At 30.8% G+C, this 21,340-nt stretch overlaps 1 protein-coding gene across 4 annotated transcripts in view; it reads right to left on the reverse strand.

Moving 5' to 3' along the window:
* Positions 1-846: 846 nt before the first annotated feature.
* The window catches only part of LOC134716087 (insulin-degrading enzyme-like), a 52,178-nt gene continuing 31,684 nt past the window's right edge, over positions 847-21,340 (reverse strand). For 3 of the 4 annotated variants that reach the window (XM_063578839.1, XM_063578843.1, XM_063578842.1), the window contains 10 exons: positions 12,907-13,017; positions 11,338-11,458; positions 10,359-10,450; positions 8,511-8,622; positions 7,873-8,040; positions 6,740-6,864; positions 5,354-5,501; positions 4,279-4,340; positions 3,301-3,462; positions 847-2,982 (listed from right to left, as the gene is read on the reverse strand). In XM_063578839.1, the coding sequence (XP_063434909.1) occupies positions 2,881-2,982; positions 3,301-3,462; positions 4,279-4,340; positions 5,354-5,501; positions 6,740-6,864; positions 7,873-8,040; positions 8,511-8,622; positions 10,359-10,450; positions 11,338-11,458; positions 12,907-13,017 (1,203 nt within the window). In that variant the 3' untranslated portion in view covers positions 847-2,880. The remainder of the gene's footprint in view (positions 2,983-3,300; positions 3,463-4,278; positions 4,341-5,353; positions 5,502-6,739; positions 6,865-7,872; positions 8,041-8,510; positions 8,623-10,358; positions 10,451-11,337; positions 11,459-12,906; positions 13,018-21,340) is intronic. The other variant, XM_063578838.1, reaches the window with a different exon arrangement.

The raw sequence follows: 21,340 nt of genomic DNA on the forward strand, positions 1-21,340 counted from the left end.
AATCTGACTACAAATAAACGAAACAAGTGTCTTATGATAGATAGGTGTCTAAACAATATTTCATTCATTATTTTTTCACCACTATTGCTGCTTCATGGAATCATGTTATGGTAATAACACATAGGTAATGGGAGAGACAAAACAAATTGCAATTCAACATAGGTTGCCTTTTATCCTACTTTGCTGAGTTGCCTTTCGTTGATCATATATCAATTCTTATAGGAACATCGAGATAACTTCTAAACATGTAAGAAACAAACAACCTGATTAAAGAACACAACACTCAAAGGCCACCACTGGGTCTTCTACACCCAAGAACATCTTGCACCAGTAGGTGGTCCTCAGCTGGCTTCTACATAAAAATTGTGCATACTACCAAATCTATTGCAGTACATTACAAAAAAAAAAACCTAACTCCAAGTGAAAATGGGAAGACCTTTATCAAATGGCAAACTCAAAAGCTCTATTGCAGTACATTACAAAAAAAATTACCTAACTCCAAGTGAAAATGGGAAGACCTTTATTAAATGGCAAACTCAAAAGCTCTATTGCAGTACATTACAAAAAACAACTTATTCCAAGGGAAAATGGGAAGACCTTTATCAAATGGCAAACTCAAAAGCTCTTATACATATGGAAAACAAGTGTCATATTCCTGACTTGGTACAGGCATTTATTTCCTTATGTAGTAAATGGTGAATTAAACTGGTTTCATACTCCACAATAGAAAAGTTAATCTATAGTGTTTCTATTTATGTTCACTTCCAATCTTCTCAACATATTGTGTCAGTATCAAAAGAATAAGATACAATTTTTAGATAATTTTTATTGATTATTTTGATAGACATATCACTGATATTTATAATGCCCAATTACAAGGGGTGCAATCAAAATCACGTGATGGATATACACACACCGTAAGTTTCAGTCGAACTCGCCGCTTGAAAGGTTAGTAGTTGCATTTTCTTGTTAATATCAATTAAATTTTGATTAATAAGTTGGCACACCGAATGTTGGATAGTAAGTAGTTTTAAAATACACTTGTTTTTGCTAGAAAGGGTGCAGTTATTGCAAACACTTCGACACAGTTCCAAATTTTAGACGGATAACTGTGTAGAAGTGTTAGCATTAACTGCACTTTTTTCAGCAAGAATAATTGTGTATTTCAAATCTAGATAGTATCCGACATTCGGTGCACTACTTTATTTATTAAATTTTATTGATATAAACAAGTAAATACTACTACTTACCTTTCAAGCGGTCTGCTCAACTGTTACTTCGGGTGTGTGTATATCCATCACATGATTTTGATTGTACCCCTTGAATTATAAAAATTCAGTATGTGAAAAGTCAACAATATTAAACTGCAAGTTATTTTACTACATTTATGTATACCAGACATAAACTCAACAATATGAATACATATTTTTTCCATTTATGAAGGAACACTTTTGCTTATTTTCAATTTATGATTGTATAAAATATTTACTGCACACAACATACATTGAGTGTCATTCTATTTTAAATTAAATCATTAAAACACAATGTCTGCATGTCTGCAATCACCTAAAGCCACAAATTTAAACACATTGGATAAACAGACCGAATGACAGACTAGAAATCATAAAATATCCCCCTCAATCCTTCAACAATTTCTGATATTGGTCAGCCATTTTGTTATTGACATATTACTTGATTACTGTAAACAGTTTTTCTTGACAGAAGTTTAGATGAACTCATTTGATAACTAGATGCTTTTATTACTGGTAAATGACTAACTAGCAGTTCTAGGCATCCCTCTGAACCTTGTTGGTACCATCTTTAGAAGTGATAATCAGTTCATATAATAGTCTGTTCTGGGTACTTACAAACTTATCACTTCTTGGTGCTATAAAACAGATTTTGTCCAACCATACATGGGCAGAATAAAACACTTTAAACGCAGACAAATTATAAAGTTGTAATTAAGTATGTGTTTAAAAATACTATTTCATATTGAGCATAATAAGAAATCTAGCATAGCGGTATACAAATATACTGTGAATTCCAAAATTATTTTGTACAAGTATTAAAGAGTGAGGGATATACATAAATTATACAGCTATATCAACTGTTTTAACCAATGTCGATCCCCAGAGACCGATGAGCAGATGCATTGTGCAATTTGAAGAAATGCTGAAATCAATTAATGCAGTAAGAAATACAAATACAATTTCTTATTAATGCCATAACAAACAGGACATATTTTTCCCAATAAGAAAAATAACTTAAAAACTTCTAAAAATTACATCAACATTTACCAGTATGCAAAAAACATAGAAAAATGACAACAACAAAAAAAAAAACTTCTTAGTTTCCTCAATTGCATTGCAATAGTTGAATATTGTGATATTGGTCTTTATGTGTCATATCAATTCTACCAGATGTCAAGAATATTTTATGAATCTGTACTCTGTAGTATAAACTTCAGTTATTTAATTTTTGAATAATAAAAAAAAAAATCTTTGCATACATTATTCAGATTTTGTGAATTCTACCTCCGTTACAAAATTACAAAATGTCTGATGATTCTAAGGAATTTATTTAATAGCACTTTTTTTTGTTTGCATAAATTTAATCATAAAACATGCATTTTTCATTGAAATATGAAATACTTCATACATAGTAATTCAAAAAAAGAAATTATGAAAGCATTTAATTAATTGATTTGGAAAATAAAATATATTACAGAGTTTGTTAATAATTTTTAACAGAAAAATAAAAGGAAGCTAAAATTCCATCAAAAGCCATTTTCAAATTCAACTACAGTTGAATCATAAAGTATGTTTCATTCAGTCTTTTAATTTCATCACAGTTTTTCTTCCTATCGATACAGTGTTATCATAATTTAGATCTAGCTTTCTGTAGGTCTATATAAGGCCTTGGTAATGGATAAAGTCCCATGTCTCTTTTGAACTCTGCTACACTGGTAACAACCATAGGCTGAAAAAGACAATCATTGAAATTCTCATAAAAATAAAGTATGTAAAGTACAGTCTATAAAGGACACAATTTACTTCTTTTCAAAAAAAGTCCTTTGGGTTCAACTTAATATATATCACAAAAGGTCACTATTTGTTTCATAAATAGATCTAATTTAATGTTATCCAAACAGATATCATCATTACAGTATATTGCAGACTCTGAAGTCAGTATGTTTTTGAGAAGATATCAAGAAAGGATGATTTTGTGCATTTATTGGATTTTAAGTCTTATTGAAATTTTCTGAAATAATGTCATTTTCAGAGGTATCATAATTACCAGAGGTAGTTCTGGAGAAGGCAGCAGATTGTTTCCATCATCAGTAGTTTCTGTTGTTTGTTTTTCTCCATTTGTTTCTGTTAATTCCTTCTCTCCATTTACAGAGGAAACAACATGAATAGAAAACTTCTTCCTATATGGAGCACCAACAGCTATTCTATCCTAAAATATACAATGTGTAAGTTTTATATACAATGTGTAAATTTTATATACAATGTGTAAGTTTTATATACAATGTGTAAGTTTTATATACAATGTGTAATTTTTATATATATACAATTAAAACATCTTTCCAGTTAAGCAATTTCAATAAAGCCTCCAACCCAATTGAACCCATGTACGTTCACAGCACTTAGATATGTTTGAGGATTTAAAAAAAATAATTAAAGAAATTGCAGTTATCATGTTGTTGGGCTGCATGCAGTATTGTTGTTGAAGAAACTTTTCAAACTACATGTATCTAAAATTATGGTGCGAATACCTGGAAGTTCGATTAATTATGGTTTCATGTTAAAGAAGGTCAGAACTTCATTACATTGTAAATCCATAGCAGCCAAAAATCTTTCTCCAAAAGTTCAAATTAGTCGAGTTAGATATGATATTGAAAGCAAATAGTGCATTAAAGACCTTGTTGATCTTTGGATGTCATATGAGTTATGTTGTTGCATTGCTGTATCATTTATACATACTTCTTCTTATTTATATTGTGTTTCTCCTTAACAATTTACAAAGACAATGGTGGATCCTGCATTATTAGGGTACTGTGCCCTATATTTTATATTGAAATACTTTAAATCATTCAGATTAATTTCTTATAGCACAAAAAATGAATCTGCTATCTTGTGTATCATTTCTTTCCAATCATTCTGAGTACAATTATGTGTGATTAATAAGCCAAAATGACCATTCAAAAATCATACTAATCTTTTGATCACATCAAAAAATTAAATCTAAACATAACATGACACATCTTCTTACTTTGAAAAAACTAAAGACATCTTCTTTCTTCACAGTTTTCAGAAATTCAACTTCAACAGTTTCTGAAAATAATCATATTTTTTCAATAAAATATACAATAATATACTAATGAATGAGTGATTTCACAGGAAAATATGCATCTCCTGTCCTCTCAAAAAAGAGTATTAAACCGAAATGTCAAAGCCTAAGATTTAGTATGGGCAAAAAGCAATCAAATGATTTAAACTGGAAGATGCAAAACGTCCTGTAGGTGAATAGATGACAGTTTGGTAGATCTTTTGTTAGCTGTTTTTAAGGACATGCAGATGAACGAACTGCTATAAGCAGAAAAAGGTAAGATCATGTTTCATGGGGAAAACCTTTAAAATTTGTACATCAAAAATTAAAATAGTATATAGGTGCAATATTTCATGTCTTGTACAAAAATTTAAGCAATATTGTTGAAATTTGTAAATTAGTTTCCGAGAAGTTGCAGAGTAAAGATTGATTGATGAATTGTTTTTGTTTAGCACCACTTTCAGCAAATCTTATCTATATTGTGACAGCCTGTTTTTATTGGTAGAGGAAGCTGGAGTTTACAAAGAGAATCTCTGACTTTAGCAAGAATAATGGTAATATCATTCAATTAAAATTGGATTCAATGCACCTGCAATGTGGCTGTGCAAGGTTGATACTGACAACATCAGTGTTGACAGGCTAGTACCAGTAGTACATTAGATAAACAACTTAGTCCCCTCCGCCACTGAGACCTCACAGATCAATGAAGTGTGAGTTTGACATAGAATAACTGAAATATTCTCAATGTTTATACATATGAACATATACATTGTCTGGTTTAACAATGAAGTAGAGTTAAGAGTAACCTGTTGAATTGCAATTTGAATTTATCACAAATATGGGATTGAACTGTATCAACAGGATTTCAAAATGCCATGCAACAGAAATACAATAAAAACACAGTTAAAAACTTGATAGGCTAAACCTTAAAGAGTAATTATAAATAAATTTTTACTGCAATTAGATTGGCTATATATGCAGATAGTTACTTTTATTTCTTTTGGATTTTAATTCTTACCTCTGTCAAAGTTATACTGTTGAGATAATATTTCTGACCAGTATCGTGAATTTTGTCCTGATATCTTTTTAGGTTTTTCCATACGTTTGGACACCAGAGCCTTCAAATGTTTCTGGAATGCTTCATCTGTCATATCTTTGATATAGTCCTGTGTGGAAAATCAAAGGTTTGAAATTACATGAAGGCTTTTGAAGCAAAATGTATGAAACATATTGATAGGGATAAAAGAGAGATACTTAATCCAAATAAAAGTTTTATGAAAGAAAGACACAATATATATAAAACCAGGTTCAATCCATCACTTTCTACCCTTAAAATGCCTGTACAAATTGCCTGTATCAAGTCAGGGATATGACAATTGTTGTCCATTCGTTTGATGTGTTTTATCCTTTGATTTTACAATTTGGTTAGGGACTTTCCGTTTTGGATTTTCCTTCGAGTTCCGTATTTTTATGATTTTACTTTTTGCACAAAGGTCACAATTTTTAACATTCCTTATGGTATAATACCCAATCTTGTTTGATGTCATTGTTGTATAAATATTAACTATTTGATCCAATAATCAAATTTATTCATGAAACGCTGATCTCTGTGATAAACAATCAAATTCTAAGTCTGTAAAGTTTTATTGTGAGCTTTTAAGGATAACATTTGTTTAATAACCCCAATAGCTGAATCTTGTATCGCCTTAAAAAATTTATTATATAATAATTTGTCTAAAACCTGACAATTAGTCAATTGCTCAGGTGTGCCGAAATATATCTATGGTAATGTCACATAAAACAAAGCAACCTGAAGTTATACACGATGTTGATTTCAGTTATTAAATCAACTTTAAGATAAATACAAATTAAAGTTAATTCTGTACCAATTTCCATGGATTCAAGAAAAATTATATTTTAGTAGGTATTTGTGAAATTTTAGCTTTCAAAAACTCTACAAACAAAATGAAAGGAAATGTTTATTGTATCAAACATTTGAATAGGAAGTTCCAAGTTCTTCTTAACCTCCATAAAAATGTGCACCCCAATAAAAATAATGAATCCACAGTAAAACATCAAAGGGTGTAAAAGCCAATTAGCGTGTGCAGGTTACAACCCTTGATTAGTGCTCACTGTTACTATGAAATGCAGTTATTAATTTTTTACCAACGGCGAAAGTTCAAATCAGTTATATTGTTTATTGTCAATCATAAAGTGAAATTTTTGTAATTTTTTTCAAAACTTAAAAACTACGAAAATTAATCCCCACGAACTTACTTTTGAATACAAAACCACGAAATTTTAACCACACGAAAAATTAATGTTTATACAGTAAATCAGTTTCTGTGAAAATGTAAACTATGTTTTTTTAGCAGTTATACCCAGTGTTTAATTTTTGACTTACATCCATACTATTTAGGAATGCTTCTACTCTTTTCTCTACATATTCTGGAGATCTATCAGACTGTATAATAACCCTTAGTCCTTGTACACCATTAGACCTTCTCACTCCACTGAACACAATATAACCTAGAAATAAAAAAACAACTCTCAGTTCATGTATCAAGAAACCAAGCTCAGTGGTTGTACATTAATAATCTGGAAATATATTTCTATTTGATGGCATGTCAACTAATATTAGTTACAGAAAACCAAACAAAATCATCTACTTTATTGTCCTACATATATATTGAAACATGAACATGCCATGACTTATGGTTTACTATGTTTGCCAAAGTATAAGTATAGTTGAAAACAGCACACTTTCAAAGCTGGTTATAGAAACAAGATACTATGACGTCGACAAGCATTCCAAACAACAAGTTGACCAAAAGTATACCAGCCAACCTGTCCTGTCAAGTAATTTCAATAAAATCTGGGCAAATTATTTTTACTATGAACACTTTCACTTTTAAACAGATATATAATGTTAAGGAGGGGTATTTTTTTCTGAAATACCCCTCAAGAACATGCTATATCTGTTTAAAAACACTGAATGTTAATATTCAAAAATGCATTGATGATCGTGAGGTTACAAGAATCTGGTGGGATAGAGTATTTTTTGGCAAATACCACGGCAGAGGGGATAAAAAAGGCAAAATCCTTTTGGCAAACACAGCGTTTAAAAATGAACGATGTTCATTTGATAACAGTAAATTTGTGAAAAATACACTGGCTATCAACCATTCAAAACCCAGGATTCTTACATAAGGTGTAATTATACTATGATCACTTTCATTTTGAAAGATGGAATTAGTTGAAATCATAGAGGACTGCTGTTTTGGAAAGCATACATCTATACTATTTTTTCTTGCCATCTACTTAATTTTTGTTATTTTGTTTGGTGGCTGCCAATACATGGGCATTGCTCAATTCATCATTAATGTCTTTATTGGGTTGGGTATCAAAGTGAAAATTCTAACAATGCCATTCTTTAGCATACACTATCCTTACTTAACTGTTCCCTTATGTCAAAAAAAGTTCTGCTAGCCTATACTCATGAGAAAGATCTGTAACTGTTACAAAAACTATACTAACCTAACTGTTCCTTTGTTCTGAGGATATCAAAACAGGGTTCTGCTATAATCTGTACAAACATTTCCAGTAACATGTTGGGCTGTGTCTGTTGTAATCCACATTGATAGTAAACCTCTATACTAGAACTTTTGTGCACATGATTCTTCTCATGATAAACAAATGATGAACCTGAATAAAAAACAAAAGTACATAAATTTGCTACAGAGATATCTCTCTTATAAAGCAAAAAATGTAAAAAAAAAAAAAGAAAATAATAGTCTGTTGTTTTTCATGATCAGTGACTTTAATTGAAATGTATTTTATTTCATCTAAATTATGTGTGAAGGCAATTGAAATAAATAGTATACGACAAATTACTAGTATAACACTACTTTAAGATGCATCAAATAAAGTAAAAGAGGCAAGATTAGTATCTGGCCTATTTATTTTATTACACAAATTGGAGTACAAAGATTAGAGCAAACATTAAGCATCTTTCTTGTAGAGAATATTTGCCCTTCAATCAAAATTCCAAAGTTGCTACCACAAATTGTGTATAATATGAGATGGTTTTTATGGTTATGAATTTTTATGGCACATATAATATCACTTTGTGTGAACAAATAAAATCCTTGAGAAAACAATAAAAGTTAACTCACCATCAGGTAGTTGTAACTCTCTTAGTCTTTTTGTCTGACTAGGTAATAATGGCTTGGTATTACATTTTGTTGTTAGTATAGATTCCACTGTGTCAACAATATCCAAGGCTATCTGTAAAATAAAATATCTCTGTTTACTAAGACACTTTTGTCAGTATATTTGATAACTATCTTTGACTACTGGTACTTATTATTAATACAAAATGTACTAATGTATATTGTTTCAAGTTTTTTATTCATTTCTAACCTTCTGTACTCCAAGGGACCTTTGTGATTCATTTACAGCCAGTACAGCTAGCATATTTTCCTAAACTGTTTAAAAGAAGGATGAAAGATACCAGAGGGATAGTCAAACTCAAAGATTGAAAATAAACTGACAATGCCATGGCTTAAAATAAAAAGACAAACAATAGTACAGCAGACACAACATAAAAAATTAAGACTAAGCAACACAAACCCAACCAAACAATCGGGGTGATCTCAGGTGCTCCAGAAGGGTAAGCAGATCCTGCTCCACACATGGAACCCGTTGTGTTGCTTATGTTATTACAAATCCGGTAAAATAGTCTTATTCAGTAGATCACATTCGTGAAAAAGGAACAGTGTTTTAGTTACGACATCAGGAACATTTCCTATATCATCTGTGAAACAGTTATTCCATATCGGTCAACCAACTTTTTTTTGAAAAACACGTCCTCCAAACTTAACAAATATGTTGTCAATCAAGAAATCAAGTATCTTGATAATGTCAGTTTCAGAGATTTTTTTTGTTTGAAACGGAGTGATCCTTTACAATATAGGATTTATCCCTCCCCAAGACAAGATACTTGTATCTACATTCACCATTCTTTTTAGTGAAACAAAGTAATACCAACTCTTTTTTCAATTTGTCATTTAGTTAGGAATGGGGAATATTTGTGTAGATTGTAGAAAAGTCAATGTTTTAAATCTATGGCAAGATGAGAGAGTCTTAGGTTATATGCCGTTCTCTAAAAGATGTTTGGAATTATTTAGTATCCACATCTGATTCATGTCACCCCTAGAATAGGCAGTTTCACAATAACTTTGGAGCTTGGCTTTAATTGCTGATAAAATAGATGTTAATAATTTAGAAAGAGGTTTAGTAAAGCACTTTGAAGACACAGCAATATACCGTTATTTGTAAGGAAACTTATGTAGTTAAGGTATCAAATACACTAATACAGTGATGGAAGATCCAGTAAAGTTTAGACAAAAAAATAAATCTGGAAAGTAATAAACATCACTGTCTATTACACGGGGGGTCAACTTCCTATTATTGGGTATACAGGGATGTGCCAAAAATATGGGTCATAATTTTGCGACATTTTATATAAGAATGACCCTCCTTTTTAATGACATCCTATATTAAAATGCGTTTACGTTTGATAACTGTATATTGATTTGGGGTATGATCCACTATGGTATGATCTACATATCATATATAAATATGCTAAATTGAGAATCTTGCATTATAAAATATATGTGCACAAAACGATGTCCATTCATATATAAAAACTTAAGGGAAGCTGGTATATTTATGAATTATGAGTGATGATGAGTTAGTGCTAATATAAGCATGGGTCATATTTCATATATTGTATATAAGTATAGGTCATTCTTTCTTAAATTTTTATATAACTATAGGTATTGAATTTCAGTGAATGTTATATTAAAATGGGTAAGTTTTTGTAGGCAAAAATGGCACACCCCTACCAAAAAATATGGAAGTTACCCCCCCGTGGTCTATTACAAGGTACAAAAAAAAGTATTGAAGATTTTGCAATATGATATAAAATATTTAATTTGATAAAAACTAATACAACCAACCTGCTTTGTTACATTTCCATATATAAGTCCTTCTATATATAATTTGGATAATAACTGAGGTATAAAGGCATCTAATTTCTCTACAGTCATCTCTGGAAAACAAAAATGACCACATAATGTTATTATCATCATTTAGTAGTATTAATCTAGAAATAAAATATGGTTATCTTAGATCCTGTTTATTTGTTACAGAATAAATTCACTCCAGTTGGAAATGGTTAGGACTCATTTGCTTTTTTAATTCACTGACAATTAAATATTGTTTACAAACTTTATTGCCAGACTCTTTTTGAATACTGAAAGGCAGGAACCTTAAAATTATTTACTAATGGTATTGTATTATCTTTTAGGTCAAATCACGAGTGACTGACATTTTCAATATACTGGTAGATGTTACATGCAAGATAATAACATATTAAGTTGATAGTGCTTTGCTTTAAACTAATATGCAAAGTTGGATTATGAATCTACATACTCACAAAAAAAAATACAGACGGGGGCTTCCCAAGATTGCCAGCTGATTTTTTAAGATAGACTTGATTAAATGTATTTCCACTTGATAATCTCTTGATAGGGTGCTTGTATTGTGTGCTATCTTGAAACAAGGAAACCAATACTTTAAAATGGTCTTTGCTACTTTTTGGGGAATTATTGCACCAATTACTACCTGTACTTAATGCAAACACACTACCAAGAGATCATAAAGTGGTTGTAAAGTCAGGTACATCCAGCCATTTTTGCAGATATTTGCATTATAGTAACCTAGGAAGTCATTTCCATTCACCTAAATATCTATTTTATCCATTCATTTAAATGTAAAACAATTATTTACTATTTAATATCAAAGGATCAAATGAGATTCAAATTGTGATTCAGGACTAAGTAATGGTGATGTTACAATAGGAAATAGGTGGAATCATTTCCATCATTCAAACAATCATCTGACACTCTTTAAAGCTTAAGTTATGTATGTGCTTACCATCAACACATTGAAGTAATTCATCTTTGGTCCACATAAATTCTGACATCAGTACTGATGTGTAGTATATAGCATGTTGATGGGGCTGTTCTGCACTGAAGTTCTTAAGGCTTCTAGTATACTGGAGAAATAAAAAAAAATATCAATGACTATGCTATTCATAATTTTGATGTGGTTAATTTATTTCATTACATGTAAAAGAAAAATGAGATAACCTTTAAAAGTCATCAATGTAAAAACGCGTCTTTTAATGAAATTTCTTTACAGATGTAATAATAAACTAAAGCATGCAAATAAAAATACCTTGCTTGAAAACTTTGTTTAAAAGTTACAGAAACCAAATTTAAATTTGATCTTTGTCTTGTGATTATAAGTGTTGTGTATAACTCTCATAGCATTTGGTTGAGACAAACTATTAAAGTAAGAGAATGAAGCATTTTTTATTATGTTAATAAAGGGGCATAACTAAAGAACGGTAAACGTTACGACATCCAACTTGATCTGTATTATGTGAAAATTAACATTGTCTGAGCCTTTTTCAACTGATTTTTATAGTTTGTTCTTAAGTTATACTGTTACACCATTGTCCCAGGTAAGGGTAGGGTTGGGATTCTGCTAATATGTTTAATGCCGCCACATTCTGTATGCATGTGCCTGTCCCAAGCCAGGAGCCTGTAATTAAGTGGTTGTCATTTTTAATGTGTTACATATTTGTTTTACATTTGTCATTTCAGAGCTTTTTATAGCTGACTATGCGGTATGGGCTTTTCTCATTGTTGAAGGCTGTGACCTTCAATGACCTAAAGATGTTAATTTCTTTGTCATTCGGTCTCTTGTGGAGAGTTGTCTCATTTGCAATTATACCACATCTTCTTTCTCCATATTATATATAAGTTTCATTATATTTGGTTGAGGCAAACTAAAGTTGGAAAACAGAAATGAAAATTTCAGCATTTTTTATGTTTATAAAGGGACAAAACTTAAGGACAGTAAAAGTAACACTATCCAACTTTACTCTTGATCTCTATTATGTGGTAATAAACATTGTATATAAGATTCAAAATATTTGGTTTAGGCAAACTAAATTTATAGATTTGAAACGAAATATTCAGCAATTTTGAAATGTACCGACGGATGTACAAGACAAAACTTAATACCTGCTCCACTACGGCAGGGGCATAACAAATGTACTGTTAAAACATTATTTCTTTTCCAGTCAAAAAGGGATATGCCTCTTAATCTGCCACTGGAAATACTTCTGTATATGTGTAATTTGGCAAGCTGAGTGAGCTACACAAATTTGGAATATTTTAGGACAGACTGTTTATTTTTATGTATGATTAGACACGAATATTTATATCCAACTTAATGGGGAGTAGAATAATAATTGCCAAAATCTGCTAGACTTGCCCTCAGAATAAAGTGGTTGTTCCTAGTAATGGACAAATATCAATATAATATGAATTATTATTAAATATAGAACCAAAAAGTAAAAGTCCTTTAATTTACCTTTCTCTTTTATTTACAATAACATAAATTACATATACAACATATACATCATATACTAACCATCTCTTTATAAATTTCAAATCTTTTTGGATCCACTTTGAAAGTTGTCATTTTCTCCAATATCTTGGCCAATAAAACTTTCTGTTTCTGGTTATATCCTCCGATAGCAAACTAGAAAAAAAGAAACCAATTACACTTGATTATATTCAAGTTCATAGCAGAGTTAGGAATTAAACCATAGTTTAATATACAACTATTGCCTTTGTTTGAAGTTGATACACAGAATATATATAGCTGAAAGAATTATATCAACTGAAGATTAAGTCTCAGCTTGATATACTTATTTAGGTTGATATATCATATCCACATCAAATAAAGCTACAATTGTTATCAATTGTAACAAAGGATTGAGGTTTTTAGATTCTTATTTATATATATATCACTTTTTTTATAAGCAATATTATTCTCCAACATTTCTAACAACTCTCATATGAATGTGTACGGAACACTATGCTAAACAAATTACGTAACAAATTTTCTATATATTGTTTTTTACTGAATGATAGCCATTTACATATTTGTATACTACTGCAACTTCTTATCTGACCTGTTGAGAAGAGCTTAAAATGAATATAATTATATCTCATGATAACCGTTCAAATAATTTATGATTTTTTTTTTTTTACAGTATATCAACTTTACTTTTTGAAAAAGACATTAAAAAAATAAAATGATATTGCATTTGAAGAAATGACTTCAGGAGAACTTTCTTAAGAAATGGCTAGATAATTATTATTTACAAGATAAGGGACGACATCAAAAGATCGATGTAGGATAAAAAACTTAAATCAAATAGTTTGGGGGTGGGGGTAAAAATTCTGCAAGTTTTGTGTATCTAAAATCGATTTTTACATATATCCCTATTGGTAAATCAATTTTTCCCTAATTTAGTTAAGAGGGGGGTGTGGGGGTCAGTGAAAAAACTATGTGAATTAATTTTTTTATCCTACATTGAACTTTTGATGTCGTCCCTAACTCAGCACATATGTCAAATTCAAATTTACTTTATACAAAAATTGCTTAAAATATGAACAATTTCAACAACCCTAAAAAATTGTAACTTGGTTTAGGCACTACAGGTATAGAATATAAACTTGAAGACATGAATGAAAACTAAAAAGAGTCTCTGTCTCATAAATTTTTTTCCCCTTTACTGTTCAACATAATGATTTTAAAAAGCATGTTATGATATATGATTTTAAAAGAATATGATTATATGATAAAGAATTCTTTATATCCAGAGGAATAGTTCTATTATCAAGAAGAACTTTAAACTGTTTACAGTAGTGTAATATAACTTGATCTAGATAAGATACTGTACTATAACATATATTTAAATCTATATATATTTTATATACCGGGTCAGGTTTATATTATAATCACCTGGTTGCAAACCAGGAAGTATCATAACATCCATAATGGCGTTTTCTAAATCAGTAATTAGAAGCCAGATACCAATAAATTGTAATTTATGTGAAACTGAGAAGAACATAAAATGGAAATGTCTGACCTGTGGAGTTCTAATGTGTAGTACATGTCAAGATAAAATACATCTGAGAATTGGTAAGGATCATAAGGTAGTGGACATCAAGGATGTAGGGCTGCCTGTTGAAAAATTAGATTTTACCAATATCAAATGTAAAGAACATTCAGAACAATCTACTTGCCTTTTTTGTACAAAATGTGACAAACTGGTTTGCCCTACTTGTGTTGCTAAGGTTCACAAGAAACATGATTTAACTGAAATAAGTGAAGCATATAACATGAAGATAGAAAGACTAAAGAAGGGACAGAGTAAACTGCAAAAGGAAAAATATGAAATCATTGCAACCAAGGATGAACTGAACCAGTTACAAAAATCGGAAAATTCAAGTTATGCCAAAGTTAGGGCAGATATTCTTAACCATGAGAAAGTTTTAAAGAAAGCAGTTGAGAAACATATTACAAAACTAAGAAATGAGGTAGATCAGAACCACAAAGCCTGTTCCAAAGCAACTGAAGAAAGTATCAATGCCATTTCCAAAAGTGAAAGACAAATAGACAAAAAGTATAGTGATGTTCAAGATTTCATTAATACCACTGACATTCCTAATTTTTTCAAAGAATTTTGCCAAATTGAGAAATCAACAGAAGTATCCATCCCAAAACCTGAAATATCCCATAAAACAACACTACAATTTATTCCAGGAGAGATAACTCAGTCTAAAATTGGAGTTCTACAAAGTGTAGACATACCTGTACCAGACGTAAATGTTTCTCTTAGTGATGTAAATCAATATCAGACTAATCTTTCTGTTGTTGATTATTTATCTCCATGTGATGATGATTCACTGTGGATAGCTAGTCCAAATGATCAAATACTACAGAAAGTAAAACCTGAAGGAACCAATCTAAAGATAATATCAACCTTCAACATCCAGGTCTATGGTATGGCAATAACTGCTTCTGATGATCTACTTCTGGCAACAGATGAATCCAGACTACAGATGATGAGCAGGACCACTGGTAAAGTAACAGACAGTGTGTATGACATTCATTCTTTCTCTCCTATAGCCATTCATGTCACCAGTGATGGTCAGATTATAGTAGGAGGTGGTCATATTGAAGATGAAAGAACAGCAGTGTTTGTAATAAATAAGAATGGAAACCATGAAGCTGTGTATGAACATGACCGACATAGTAATCCTATATTTAATTATCCCAGGAGAATTACTACAACCAGCAATGGTAACATACATGTGGCAGACTATGATACAGATGAAGACAGTGGTAAAGTGGTAGTGATAGGACAGGGAGGTGATGTAGTAAATATTTATAAAGGGGATACAGAGATCAATAAGAAGGCACCATTCAGACCAACAGAAATAGTGACAACACCAGAAGACAATGTCATTGTAGCTGATGTTGATACTCATACACTCCTCATCCTGAACAACTCTGGACACATGATTACATACATAAAGACAACAGACAATGGAATAGAAGGTGCATGTTCTCTTGCTTTCTCTCAAACAGGACAGCTCTATATAGGATGTTCTACACCTGAACACAGTACAGCCAAGGAAGCCAAGATATATAAAGTGAATATATCTGGATGCTGATGTTATCCATACACAATTTATTACAATTTAATTTATCAGAATGCTTTGCAACAATCAAATGACTTCTAAAAAGACAAACTATTGTTTATCATAAATTTTACTATTTTGCATGTATACTTCAAACCAGTGAAGAGTTGTGTTGAGATAGTTAGATAGAAATAACATTTCATGACAATCTTCTTATACCTAGTCCTATGTCAAAATATTTATATGATAATCAGATTTAAAATGTGATTATTATGTTATATTCATTTTTTTTATTATTAATGCATGTTGTAGGTTAAAATATTTTAGCAGATTTTAGGTTTGTTTTCTTATGTCACTTTACATCATCTTTTTCATAGAATGCTTTGTGTATTGTCTTTTAAAAACAAAAACACAAAACAATTCAAGTGTACATTTGTAAAATTATAATATATTCTGTGAATATCATACTATTAGTATTACACTAGAAGTGCCAGCAGTAACTCACGTTTTTATAACATTAATTAAAATTTCAATAAGATAGTAGGTACCATATTTGTGTTACAATATAATACCAGTTTAGGCTTCAAAAGTTCAAATGAAGGTAAATCAATGTATAACTAGAAAATGATATAGTCAGGGATACTGTTAACAATAAATTATTCAATTCTTTCTACATACCATACAAAAATTTGGTTTTGAAGTTTAGCTGAATCAGTAAAATTCTGATATAAACAGGATAACCATAAATCTATCTATTTTTTTCTGTTATGTTGTACATATTAAGCATGTAAAAAGTAATTAATTACAACTATATATGTGGTTTTTTGCTATTATTTAGATCAATTTATCCATCAGGTAAAACTGTTCATAGATTTTATACTTTATAAACAAAACCACAAAGACTAATGCCTTCTAAAATTTGAAAAGTATGAAATCACAGATTCAAATATCAACAAAAAATAGTTCTACAAACCATAAGAATTACAATTTATGAATATCTGTAAACATCAGACACAGAAATCCAAGTTTAGAATATAAAGAATTAAAGAATTCATCTATAGTACACATATGCCCCAAGTGCACTATCATGTTCAGTGGACTGTGAATGTGGGGTAAAAACTCTAATTTGGCATTAAATTAGGAAGGTCATATCATAGGGATAATATGTAAAATTGAGAATGGAAATGGGGAATGTGTCAAAGAGACAACAACCCGACCAAAATAAAAAAACACAACAGCAGAAGGTCACCAACAGGTCTTCAATGTAGCGAGAAATTCCCGCACCCGGAGGCGTCCTTCAGCTGGCCCCTAAACAAATATATACTAGTTCAGTGATAATGAACGCCATACTAATTTCCAAATTGTACACAAGAAACTAAAATTTAAATAATACAAGACTAACAAAGGCCAGAGGCTCCTGACTTGGGACAGGCGCAAAAATGCGGCGGGGTTAAACATGTTTGTGAGATCTCAACCCTCCCCCTATACCTCTAACCAGTGTAGAAAAGTAAAAGCATAACAATACGCACATTAAAATTCAGTTCAAGAGAAGTCCGAGTCTGATGTCAGAAGATGTAACCAAAGAAAATAAACAAAATGACAATAATACATAAATAACAACAGACTACTAGCAGTTAACTGACATGCCAGCTCCAGACTTCAATTAAACTGACTGAAAGATTATGATTTCATCATATGAACATCAGGCACAATCCTTCCCGTAAGGGGTTTAGTATCATACCATACTAAGTTGCAACTGGATTGGACTTCAACTTCATCAAAAACATCATTGACATGCATATAAACTCATTTCAAAAGTGATTATTTTCGAAGGGTTAAATATTTTGCAGTGGTGTCTTGCCATGGCTTTGTTTGGGGTGTTGATAAACGGCGGAAACGGAATACGGAACGGAAATGAAATACAGAAACAGAATGAATTTGCATCTTTTCTTTTCGGTTATTTCATCTACATAGGCATATTTAATATAGTTTTACACAATTTAATTAGAGTAAAACCCAGAGTTATGAATTTGAAATGAATTATTTTAAAGCATAAAGTATTGAAATAATTACCAGGAGAGGATGAGACTATGTTTTTGAAATATTTGGTAAGGTCATGTGTACGTCGTTCATTGCCTTGAATCGAGATTTTGCTGTTTTGCATTGGTGATTTTCGTTGTATCTTTTTTTGTATAAAGGAAAGAAAACGTAAAAAAAAACCAAATTGGTCAAATAGGTGTATGGACAAAATTCGATATGGAAACCAGGGTCTCTAGAATAGAAACTTGTATATACTTTATTTTTATGAAAATGAATTGACAAAATCTCTCACTATACAAAGCCTTTCACGGTGTCTTCTCATTTATCCAACTTTTAAAAATAAGGTATTCTCATTTAGCCAACTTTTTATTTTTGTTAATTATTAGGTTGTTTGTTTAGTAATAAGAAGGTCAGTCTTTCAAAAATATGACAGTAAATTTGTTCCTGTATGTTTTTATATTATTTAAAACATATATATAAAATAGGCGATAGTAAACTTGTAACATTTTATTTTAAGATAAAATAAATGTTTCATAATTTATACAGAAGAAACCCACAAATCAGTAATATTTGGTCATTTGAGGTTTTGTGTTAATTTGCATTTATACTAGTAACATGTATAATTAGTTTAGCATTTTTACTTCCCAATCTGGATAGCCTTTGGTAGTATCGTATTGTTTCAATGTCCATTAGTTAGTAAGTTAGTCACATCATCAGACCTACATTTTGCCATCAAGTTCAAGCACCATGTGTATTCATGCCATATACAACCGATCGGAACTAGACAGTGACATGATTGCTTTAATCTAGCACTGTTGTACAATAAAGTCAATTTTCCATATTCAATCATATATTCCACATTAAAGCCTACAATATTTAAAACGAACGAACTTTATACTTCAGTTTTTGTTTGTCTTGTATCATTTGCTGCTCAAACCAATAGAGAGATATTTATTAGTCTGGCTTCTTCATAATTTGATGCTAAATTGTTGAAACCAAGGAGATTCTGAGCTTCCCTATGGACCCTCTACCAGGGCAACTGTAATTACGCCTTTTGTTCATAAAATCATGGCCTAGGACTATTGAAATATTTAGTAAACATACTTAGACAACAGACTGACCCAACTTAAGGATATTATACTACAACAAGAACAGATCAATTTATATCACTGCACTGATACAGTATCCCATCTACTTAAACTATAGGATGAAGATCTACTGAACATTCCATCAGTGTGTGATATCATATGGATATTTCTGTGTTACGTTTTTAACCATTGTGGTTGAATTGCTTTTGTTTATATATATTTAAAAATATATATATAAACAAAAGCAATTCAAGCATATTTAAAAAAATATATAAGTATTATATGTTGTGTGAATTTTGTTCTTTTCAGTCTTTGTGTTCTTAAACGTATTCAATTTATATTTTGTTTTATTTGGATTATTTAGTCAGAAGAACAGAAAAAAATGAATGAATAAAAATGCAACTGATGTTTTTCTATCCAATTCATATTTAAACTAAAGGTTAAAATTTTAAAAAAAACTTTTGTAAGTTAACTGCTAGTAGTCTGTTGTTATTTATGTATTATTGTCATTTTGTTTATTTTCTTTGGTTACATCTTCTGACATCAGACTCAGACTTCTCTTGAACTGAATTTTAATTTCCGTATTGTTATGCGTTTACTTTTCTACATTGGTTAGAGGTATAGGGGAGGGTTGAGATCTCACAAACATGTTTAACCCCGCCGCATTTTTGCGCCTGTCCCAAGTCAGGAGCCTCTGGCCTTTGTTAAGTCTTGTATTATTTTAATTTTAGTTTCTTGTGTACAATTTGGAAATTAGTATGGCGTTCATTATCACTGAACTAGTACATATATGTTTAGGGGCCAGCTGAAGGATGCCTCCGGGTGGCGGGAATTTCTCGCTACATTGAAGACCTGTTGGTGACCTTCTGCAGTTGTTTTTTTATTTGGTCGGGTTGTTGTCTCTTTGACACATTCCCCATTTTCATTCTCAATTTTATTTCAAATGGTTTACAATTCAATAACTAAATGTCAGTTGCACATTTTAACATGCTATATGCTAAATAATACTACAGAATATTTAATCCGGGTATAATTTTCAGTCTTATTTTTCACCTGTCATTTAACTCAAATTCTAATTGAAAAACCTTTTGTTCTTAAATACCTTTGATCTCGTCTATCCAACTTTTTTTTTTACCTTTACTACCTATAATTTATAAAAGTAAGATAAATGAGAATGAACCCTTTTCACAACCTTTTACGTGAATACTAAAGGAATTGTATAGTAAATTCTTGCAGTACTGACGTATGCTGTTTAGTATTTACATAGGAAAGCATTATATCTCCTAGAAATTGAATCAATAAATACGAATTGATGTGCAAAAAGTGGCAAACAATTAGTAGCCTAAATAGATATATATGATTTGCACAGTGCCCTCACCAAGTTATGCCTAGTCTTGTCCTAAGGTTTTAAAGATCAAGTTGTCCACGCTGCTATAAATATCATGCCGCTTAATTCTTCTGTCAAAATTCAATTCCTCTCAAGCAGCTCTGAATTTTGTTTCATAACAAGTGAAAAAAGTTTCACTCATTCAGTATGCTGTGTTACTATAGAAGAAAACATTGAAAGATAGACAAAAAAGCCAGAGTGTTTTCAAACTCAGAAGTCGAAAACAAATCGTCAACGCCATGATTATAAAAGATAAAATGCCAAAAAAGACAAAAAGACAAACAGGCAAACAAAACACACAAAACACAACATATAAACTAAAGGCTGAGCAACACGAATCCATGAAAAACTTGAGGTGATCCCAGCTGCTCCAGAAGGGTAAATAGATCTTGCTTCACATGTGACACCCGTTAACATAGACATGTATTTATATTCATTCACACAAAAGAAATAGTGAAATTTGAAAGCTTCTTGTATTTATATTGTTAGTCTTTTGTGATTTTAGTGCTATGTAAAGACAACTAAAAACTCATTCTAAGATGGGTATGAATTTGTCAATGAGACAACTCTCAACTAGAGAGCAAAATGACACAGATATTAACATAGGTCACTGTACGGCCTTCAACAATGAGCAAAACCCATGTAACATAGTCATCTATAAAAGGTCCCAAAATGACAATGTAAAATAATTCAAACGAGAAAACTAACGGCCTTATTTATGTACAAAAAAAATAAAGGAAAAAACAAATATGTAACATATAAACAAAGACAACCACTGAATTAGAGGCTCCTGACTTATGACAGGCACATACATACATAATGTGGCAGGGTTAAACATGTTAGCGGGATCC

The sequence above is a fragment of the Mytilus trossulus genome, chromosome 4, assembly GCF_036588685.1.
Source record: "Mytilus trossulus isolate FHL-02 chromosome 4, PNRI_Mtr1.1.1.hap1, whole genome shotgun sequence".
Lineage (NCBI taxonomy): Eukaryota > Metazoa > Mollusca > Bivalvia > Mytilida > Mytilidae > Mytilus > Mytilus trossulus.